Source organism: Alosa alosa, chromosome 16 (assembly GCF_017589495.1).
Source record: "Alosa alosa isolate M-15738 ecotype Scorff River chromosome 16, AALO_Geno_1.1, whole genome shotgun sequence".
NCBI lineage: Eukaryota > Metazoa > Chordata > Actinopteri > Clupeiformes > Clupeidae > Alosa > Alosa alosa.
The window spans coordinates 21522771-21532770 of record NC_063204.1 but is presented as its reverse complement, the minus strand read 5'-3'; the positions used below and the strand labels follow the sequence as shown (position 1 = coordinate 21532770).

Here is a 10000-nt window from a genome sequence, read left to right as displayed (position 1 = left end):
ACAACTAACTGCCCACTCCTCTCATTAGTATTAAGCACTGACACCTGCTTATTTAAGGCTGAAGTACTGAGACAATGGCCTATTAGAGACCAAATATGCTGGACAAGTCCATTCTTTCATCAGTCAAGCCCCTCTCCAAACATAATTACACTGATGTACGTTCTAGTCTACGGCTGCTTCTGATGCCCAAGCCCCATTATTAACAAAAGCCTCTTGATATGAACGCCTCTTCATAAGCACTTTTTTCCAGCCCCTTTCTTCTAGCCTGTCTCTACCATGGTCTATATCTCCATATCATGAAAAGGAGCTTTAAAGTGTTAATTTCCTGGCGTGGAACACACATTGTTGAAACACGATGAGTTATTACCCGAAATGATCACAGGCGATTTGAAGTGAGGAAGCCCCAACATCTCCATTTGAAAAACTCCTGCCCCTAATTGTTTTGTTTCAGTCTATTAATCTTAAACACTGACACAGAAGAAAGGATTTTGCACAGTGATGAATGGTGGGACATTCCAATTCCCACTTAATAGCAATTAATTTTCTGATACCGGTGCAAGTTTGGCTAGTTTTAATTAGTTTGCGGTGCAAGAGAGAGAGAGTGAGGAAAAGAGAGAGAGAGAGAAGGGCGGGTGGGGGTGGGGGGTGGGGTATTCAACGCAGATGCTTCCATGAAAGCTGACTAAATACATCCTCATCAAAGGGTGCAGAACGTGCGCTGTCCGACCTTCCCGCGAATCGGGGGTGCATTTAATTTCCTATTTACACTTTAAAATAACTCATTAGCATAAATACTCGGCGTCGCTCCAGCACCAAACACCAGTCTGGGGATCTTAAGGTTACCTTTGGCTCCCTGTCTGTCTGCTGCCCCACTTCCAGCACAGCTACAGGAGAGGACGGGACGCAGCAGTGTGGAGATGGCTGGACACGGGCCACACACAGGCATGTACTGTTTCGCCTCTCAGTTTATGGTCATATGAGCTTGTTTAGGTGCTAAGTGACTCCAATTCAATTCATTAGTAGATGGCATCGACTTTAACTTGATTACATGGAGTTTTGAGCAGCTGTTTGTGCATTGTAACAGTTAATGGGTGTACTTGCTGGGGCGAAGGAGTGCATCAAGCACATTGCATTAATTGAGTGGACAAAGTTAGTGAGCATGTATAATGACTAATTAACTGATCAAATACCGGTAAGTATAAACTGGGCTACATAACATCATTAACGAGTCACTTGGATAATGGCTGGGTATGCTGCAGGCAGTTGAATTATATTAGACAAATGATATTGGGTATATATGAGTGATTCATTGGGTATATGTGTGAATGGTGAATGAATGGAAAGGGTATATTGATTAGTGTCTTTGCTGGACTGCATCTGCCACTCACTCTCAACAGCCTGCAGGTAGTCCATGTGCAGTGCATTGCTTCCTGCTCCAGCAGTGGAGGCCACAGACGGGATGATGTCAGCATACGGGCTACGGTGTCCCGCAAGTAGTGCCATCTGGTGGTAGTACTCCGCTGTGGTCAGGCCCGTGTGGGGGGCTAGCAAACAGAGAAGAGGAAAGGTGAGTCTGGACAATAAGCAGATTGAAATTAGGATATGAAACACGTCTGAAACGGGATGCTTTACCCGAACACCAATCAAGATCCAAGGTCCATCTTAATAGGCCTTATGACCCTCCTGACCCTACTACTATGTTGGTACTATTGGCCAACTAAGATACTAGATACAAAAAAAACTGCCAGTCACTCAGAACACCCTACAGAAATCTTAAACAGAACATTAATCCATAGTGGCCAATAACAACCACATAGTATCCAATAATCTTTGGAAGTCTATCCACAGAACATACACACAGTATAAGGCACATGTTTATCCTGTGAGACTGCAGTCTCTTGTAATGGAAAATATACACCACTTAATGCAGTACGTTCTATGTGAATTAGTTAAATGGTAACTGAGGTAGGCAAGCGGTGTGGCTGTGTGGTTTGCCCTCCAGAGTAGATCTGTACCTACATGTGCTTGCATCTCTGGCACAGAGAGCTACCACAGTCACACCACATGCGTTTTCCTCTTGGACTAAGATTAGAAATATGAAAGGCTTGGATTACAGGAAATCAACCAATCGTGTGAGTCTGCTTCCCAACACATCTTCCAACGTTGCTTTTGTTGTGCTTGGCTTTTGTGTGGGGCCAGATAATATTCATGATCCCACGCAGATCTTTCTTTTTTGTTTTTTTATCCCCCCCTCTTTGCAGGCTGTGTGTGTGTGTGTGTGTGTGTGTGTGTGTGTGTGTGTGTGTGTGTGTGTGTGTGTGTGTGTGTGTGTGTGTGTGTGTGTGTGTGTGTGTGTGTGTGTGTGTGTGTGTGTGTGTGTGTGTGTGTGTGTGTGTGTGTGTGTGTGTGTGTGTGTGTGTGTTTGTGTGTGTGTGTGTGTGTGTGTGTGTGTGTGTGTGTGTGTGTGTGTGTTTGTGTGTGTGTGTGTGTGTGTGTGTGTGTGTGTGTGTGTGTGTGTGTGTGTGTGTGTGTGTAACTGGGGAGACACTGTTGGATGTTATCATGAGAAACAGGGCTGCACATTTTCAACCTGCTCATTCACTCCACCACTTAAAACTCCACAAGAAACAAAAGGCTCAAATCTGTCCAGATCTGCATGCATAAAGAAACACATTCTGCCTCCCTCCCTATCTCCTGTGCTCACTCACTCTCTCCCTCTTTCATTCCCTCACTGACTCCCTCTCTCTTCCCTTACGTATAGAGCAGAGTTAAGTCCTTGAACTGCATCCTAAAAATAAACATCTGGCAATGTGCTTCTGTATGCAAATAACGGCATAGAGAAAAGGCGAAATTGGGGGGTGGTTGGTAGTGAGGGAGAAAGAGACTCACTGACATAGTGCTTCTAGACTCAAACAGACTCAAACACAGAACCAGTTTAGAGTTTTGGCTAATTCTCTCTCTCTCTCTCTTCCTCCTTCTATCCACTCACTCTCTCCCTGAAGAAAAAAAATAAGTCAGATGAAAGGGATCTCCCGTAAAAGACCAAGTGTGCAAGTGTGTGTGCGTGCGTGCGTGCGTGCGTGCGTGCGTGTATGTGCGCACGCACGGGCAATATGCATCCCTGATTGGTTGTGCAAATGTAAGGAAAAATTCCAAATTAATTCGATTTGGGTATTATGTCTTAAGTGAAGAGGGTGGGGAGGGGGCAGCCGTGAGGAGGGGGGCTCGTAATTGTCTCTGTTGTTCCGCTTTAGCTAAGAGTGAGCATTCAGCGGTAATGTGCCCCATTCTCTACTCGCGAGCGGGAATGGCTTTGCGGGGAATTTCTAAATCGGAATTCCTGGCACGGGCAGGCAGGTTTCTGGTGTTTGAAGAGTGGGGTAGGATGGGGTGGGGGCAAGGGGGGTTGTGGGTTAGGCAGTGGATTGCGGTGGGGTTAGCTTGTTGGTGGGTTCTCAGCCATGGTGGGAAGGAGCGCAGCTATCAGACTAGACCCATGGGGTGCCAGAGCAACAATGAGGCTGAGAGAGATGCTGACGCTGAAATAGATCCAAATTGGGAGATAAGGGGATGTGTGGCGTGAGCTCCGAGCGCTTCCATCAGTGCACTTCAACTCTGTGAAGCTGTGCATATATTGCAATCAAATAAAGCGTCTCACGCTTATCTTTACAGAGAATATAAGAAATTACATGCCCTTTCTCTTATTCATAACATAACATAAAAAAGACTGACAACAGAGGTTTGCAAACAGGATTCTCGCTCACACACACACACACACACAGAGGAAGAGAGAGAGAGAAAGAGAGAGAGAGTAGAATTATTCACACACACACACACACACACACACACACACACACACACTGACTTATCTGGCCTCTACAGACCAGCTGTCTTCAGATGAATGGGATGTGGATTTTTTTCTCTCCACTTTGCTTATGCTTACATGTAAATACTGTCATGTTTGTTTACATTCAACCTTGGGCAGCCGCGGAACGCAGGCGTTAGATCCTGGTTCCCGTTTACTCAATGCTAAAACCATGTTCTCCCCCATCATTCAGCATCCGGAGAACAGGCCAGAACTGTATAAAAAAAAATAAAAAAAACGTGATCGCAGGCCATGAGAACTGGTCTGGGATCAGCCCTACGTTTGAGTGGTGACCTCATTCACCGTTCGTCAGGATACAAAAACTGACTCCAGGGGAGGCCCTTTGAAAGAGAACCTAATGGGGGGCTCTGAGAGTTTGAAGGAAGACAGAGCTTCATGGAACAGGAACAGCTGAAAAGCTCTAGAGTGGTGTAAGGGACAGAGGGATTGTTTTTGATCCCCTTTGTTTGCAATCGCTAAGAGGTTAGAACTACCTTTCATCTCCATGTTGTATAATTTACATGGTTTAAATTTAGGAGTTGTATAATTTGCAGTATTGTTGGTTTTGTTTCTCCACTTTGCCAGTGCATTTGTCACAAGTACGTTTCGTAATGCTTGTGCAAAATAGTCCGTATCTAACATGATTTGGTCGCTTATGAATACGCTCTTATCTCTGTAGCTTCCGACTTTGCCTATTCATAGATTGGAGGAGCGACAAAGAGTTTCACACTTAGCGCAGTTTGCCCAATCTACATTCTTATCAAAATCGGGAGTCCGCTTTGCAAAAAATAGACTTTCCACTTCAAGGAAAAAACAGCAACGCAAGTGGATCACCAACTTGCCTTTTCAGCATGTTGCTGCTTCTGCCTCTCGTTTGGAGCGGAGGCAGCCAGAGGAGGAGTTTGCTGATGCTGGACGTGGCCTGTTGGCTCGATACTGAGCCGATCACTGTGGGCCTTCTGGGAGCGTGCACCGATTGGCTTTCCCTCCGTAATTGAGCTCCAGGCTTCAATTAAACCACCAGCGGGCCAGGAGGCCGAGAGCACTACTGGGGCTCTTTAAACAACAACCCAAAAAAAGGGAGCTGCTGCTGACCCAGTAATTGATTTCCCAGTCTGGCTCGCGCCATAGGAGCCAAGCTCTGCTCACAGCAGGAGGCTCGCTGGTGCGTCTCTTAACTCCTTCCCCAGACCTGACCCCTGATGCCTGACGTCTTGACCCCCTCAGCCTTGAACCTGGCCCAGTGCCTTGGAGCGTGCCTGTGATCTCTGGCTGATGGCTCCTCCAGAGGTTGCGGAGAGTGAAACGGAGATCAAAGAGAATGACCCCAGCCAAATGACTGGGCAGCGCTCCCCTCCTCGGCCACCGAGGGCAGCTCACACACGCTTGCTGATAAGGGCTCGCTGGACACTGGGTCTTAAGAGAGATGGATTGGGTGTCTGTATCTGGTATCCTCACATAGGCAGGGTTGGGTAATTGCACTCGGATGCGGGTGGAATTCACAAACGTGAACACCCTTTTGTTTAGTGTAGTGAGACTGGTGTTGAGTTACTAAGCATGTTTTTGGCATTGATCTGAAAAACGTTTTTGCCTCATCGTGTAAATGAGATATTGCCATTTCTGCTGCTAAGCCAAATCACTTTCAAATACACAGTGTTATTTGAACAAGAGCAATTGGGATGCTCATAGAATTCCACTCCGGAACTCAGCAAGGTTTCCTTACAAGCAAATGACAAAGAGACTCTTATTTTCAATGAAAAGTATGTAGGGTAGCTGCTGTTCTGTTTAGTAACACACAGTAATTTGCAGAACCATATGAGAGAATTTTGCTGATTACATTCCCCAGAGGATCTTTTATCAGAAACCTAACCAGATGAAGAACCATTTGTTGGGAAAAAAAGTTTTGCAAACGATTATGTGCAACTGATAAACCTGAGCCTTGAAAGACACTTTATCAGAGGCACATAAGCAGGCCCATAAAAGGTTCTTTGACCACAACCTTTTAAAAAACATCAAGAGTTCCAGACTGCACCAATGCCTGAGATTGTAGAAAACATGTGCAGTTAAAGGAGTCAGTTAATAGAGTGGTTCGAGTTTGGTAATTCCCACACGGGAATCCATGACACATACACACACACACACACACACACACACACACACACACATGTGCACACACACTCACAGTGAAACAGAAACTGACCATCTGCGGGGCTGAGGCCCCTTGCGGCGGAGATCATGGAGAGTGAGGGGCTGCCGGGCAGTGAGCGGATGTACTCCATGTAGGGGTTGATGTAGGGATGGGGCGGGTTGAAAGGGGAGTCGGCCCCCACTGACGGGTTCCGGTGGGGCGAGATGCGGATGAGGGAGATGTCCGAGAACGCCGGGCTGCCCGCCAGGACGGGAGGCCTGCAAACGGAACAAAAGGAAGAGGAGAGAAAGACAAAAGAGAAGAGGAGTAATGAGTTTTTCACAGTCTGAGATTAGCCCCAATGATTCAGTTTGGTGTTGTTTTTTCTATGCTCATGGTTTAAGTCATTCTTGGCCACTGAGAAGATATATGCATGGTGTGCCTATATCTACAAAGCTACCTACAAGGAAATCTTTAATCTGTTCCCAATCCTTGTTCTGTCTTTTTTATTTTTCCTGTGTTCAAGCTCCAGACTTTTCTTGGACTAGAGTGTGTGTAGGGCAAGGAAATTAATGGTGACACTATCTTATCCGCCTGCATCTGCAGGGCCAAGCAGACGAGGTGAGGGAGGCAGACAGAGAGAGAGAGAGAGAGAGACGGAAAGGGAGAGAGAGAGGGGCACAGAGAGGGAGAGAGACAGAGTTGAGCACAATTCCAACTGCTCCCCTAACAGACATTTCCTAAGATCAAAGACAGCTTTCAGCACGGTGTCTTAATCAGTCCGAGACGGCCAAGAATTCTTGACGCTACCCACAATGCCTTGCAGTGTTTTCTTAGGTCTGCAACTGGCTATGAATGCGACCAACTATGTTGAGTGAGTTCTTCTGTCGCCAGTGTCTGCATATGTCACAGAACTGTGTGAAACATGAACTTTAGATACACATATTTTATGCTTCATGCTTCAATGTCAAACCCAGACAAAATACATATTTATGTGTCTTTTTCAGCAATGCTTACAGTACGTATTTATTTCAACTACTCATTATCTCCAGTACTGATTAACTTCAAAAGAAATTCACTGTATGTGAATCTGTAAAAAATCCCTGTGTCTATAAGGGTTTTTGATCCGGTCATGGTCTCCCAAGTCAAAAAAACTGGGGCCTTGATGTTCCACAGATACATAAATATGAGAAAAATGTTGAATGAAGCTTAAAGACTTGACCTCAATAATTGTTTGTTGCTTGACAAGATCATAACAAAAGCTGTCAGGGGAGGTAAAGAGTGAGAAAGAATGAGAGGAGAAAGAAAGAAAGAAAGAAAGAAAGAAAGAAAGAAAGAAAGAAAGAAAGAAAGAAAGAAGAGAAAGAAAGAAAGCAAGAAATTAAGGAAAGAGACAATGGAAGGGAAGGAGAGAACAAGAGAGTGTGATGACTGCTGAGAGAGTCTTGCTGAGAGAAGTGAAGGTCCTCATGAGAAGTTTGGTGAGATGGAGTGACCTTGAGCCAGGCCTGGGGACCGGAACGGCCAAATTACACCCCTGAGCCCCCGCCCGCCCCCCCACCCCCCCACCCCACCCTCTCCGACCCCCACCTCTGTCCCAGACTCCCCCTGGTCCACTGCCAGCCCCTCGAGTCCACAGGCCCTTAATGAAAGAGCTGCAGCCAGATCCCGTAATGAAGGACGAGGACGAGGAATGGAAAGAAAGAGGGGAGATAAAAAAGGAAGAAAGTGACAGAGGAAGAACAAGAGAGAGAGAGAAAATTACTCTGTCTAGTCTGTCTCACAAAGACATTAACCCATGACGGCGGTCAAGTTGATCTGTGTGTGTGTGTGTGTGTGTGTGTTTGTGTCTGTGTGTGAGAGAGAGAAAGATAAAGAGAGAGATAGAGATAGACAGGAGAGGGGCAGGTGTGTGTGGAGGAAGTGAGGTCAGCAAATGCCTCTGTCCTCTCCTATGGGAGATTCTCCTATAGAGCGCCAGGTCGTAATGCGGAGAGCCTCGCGCACCACAGGGTAACATTTTTAACAGATGGTCAACTTACAATTTAAACACCTTCTTGTTTTACTGCATATGCACTTTTCATCAGGATAAACATGCAAAGCAACATTCTGCTTGCAGAGAGGTGGTTCTCTTCATAAAAAAATATTCTAGCATGTACATTCATAGATTAACACATACAATAGCACAGTGTAGTACTACTATAAACTGTAGTTAAGAATTAACTGAATTAACTTAAAGATTTCTTTGTTTCACAGCGGCCCTACAGGAGTTCCATCTAGATAAAGGAGGTGATACTGATTCAGTCTGAAAGGTACAATGAGGGAAATGCACTTGGAAATTCAAAGAATTCTCTCACAACAAATTAATAACACACTAAGCTTTCCTTTGAACTTCAATTGCACGGTAGACATTTTACAGGTTGAACCCAAACCCTATCTGTAGAAGGGAGCAGCATTGCAGCTGGTTTGATACTGGATGAGAGGTGAGAGGATGCGTGTGATTGACAGTTGCCATGGTGTCTGTGTGGCTGAGGCAAAACATAAGATCAGGGATCGGGGGGAGGTACTGTGGCTGGTCCATTCCTGTGACCTCCATATATCATGACACACACACACACACACACACACACGCTCACACAAACAGAACCCTGATTTACCTCTAGCCTGCATGTTTATTTATGCATAAGAGTGTCTGCGTATGTCAGGCGTTGTGTGGGTACAGATAGAGAAGCTATGTTATGACTACAACTTTGATCAGAAAATGAACACATTTTCTCTGCTGTGTTAAACAAGTCGCAACACAGGCCTCTCTGTCACCCACACGTACACACACACACACACAAGTCATTCAGTGTGTGTGTTTGTGTGTGTGTGTGTGTGTTTATGTGTGTATATACTGCATGAATGTCTAAGTCCATGTCTGTATGTATGTGTGTGTGTGTGTGTGTGTGTGTGTGTGTGTGTGTGTGTGTGTGTGTGTGTGTGCAGGCACTTGTGTGTTGCATGCATGCATGTGTGTGTGTGTGACACTTCAGGTCAGTCCTAGGTGCATCGTTCCTTTTTCTCCCTGGCATGCATGAATCACGCAGGAGCACATTTCTGACACGCAGGAATTCCAGCGGAGGCGGGAGCTCAGCCACGCTGCATTCCTCCACGGAGGCCGCCTCGACTCACACACCTGATTTAAGATTCACATCAAAGACGCACTCCAGGGTGCCCGCGCGCACCGGGGTCACGGTATGCACCAAGCCAGAGCATCAGGGAAGAGAAAAGAAGGAAATGTGTGTGTGTGTGTGTGTGTGTGTGTGTGTGTGTGTGTGTGTGTGTGTGTGCCTATCTACAAGAGTGTGTGTGCCTGTGTGCACATCTGTGTGTGTTTGTGCCTGTGTGTGTGTGTGTGTGTGTGTGTGTGTGTGTGTGTGTGTGTGTGTGTCGTGTGTGCCTCCACTGGCGGAGAATTCACACAACTCCTGAACGGCTACATCCTGACATGCAGGCGGGAATGGGGATGGTGTTGGGGTTGGGGTGGGGTTGTGGAGCAAGTTCAACATATGGAAGCCATTTCCTCTCCCTCTCCCTCTCTCTCTCTCTCTCTCTCTCTTTCCCTCCCTCTGGCACATTTGTGCAGCTCTACAGACACTGCATGTTTACATGAGCTTAGCTGACTGCACTCCACAGGCTCTCATTTTCCAGGGGCAGGCTCGGTCCCTCCTCCCTCCTCCTCTCGTTTTGGTAAAGCAACAGAAATAAACAGAAATGAGTTAATGTGTTTAATTTGGGAACCGGTGGGAGCTTAAAGTGATTTTCAGTCAGGAGGTGGTGCCAAGCTGTGTCAACGTTGCGGCGGCGGGAACGTGCCACGAAGTACACACACTGCCGCGCCTGTGCCCCCCCCCCCACCACCACCACCCCTCCTTCTTGCCTCGCTGTTAAAAACACACAGGCCATCATTGCCACATAGTGATGAGAGGATAAACACACATGGGAACATGCTTCTACACACGCAA

The 10000-nt window shown here is 46.4% G+C and overlaps 1 protein-coding gene across 1 annotated transcript in view; it reads right to left on the bottom strand.

The window, feature by feature from the left end:
* gli3 (GLI family zinc finger 3) overlaps positions 1-10000 on the bottom strand; it is a 117155-nt gene that overhangs the window by 28416 nt on the left and 78739 nt on the right. The window contains exons 5-6 of the mRNA XM_048265793.1: positions 6066-6271; positions 1389-1544 (exon numbers count right to left, since the gene is read on the bottom strand). Of these exons, the coding sequence (XP_048121750.1) occupies positions 1389-1544; positions 6066-6271 (362 nt within the window). The remainder of the gene's footprint in view (positions 1-1388; positions 1545-6065; positions 6272-10000) is intronic.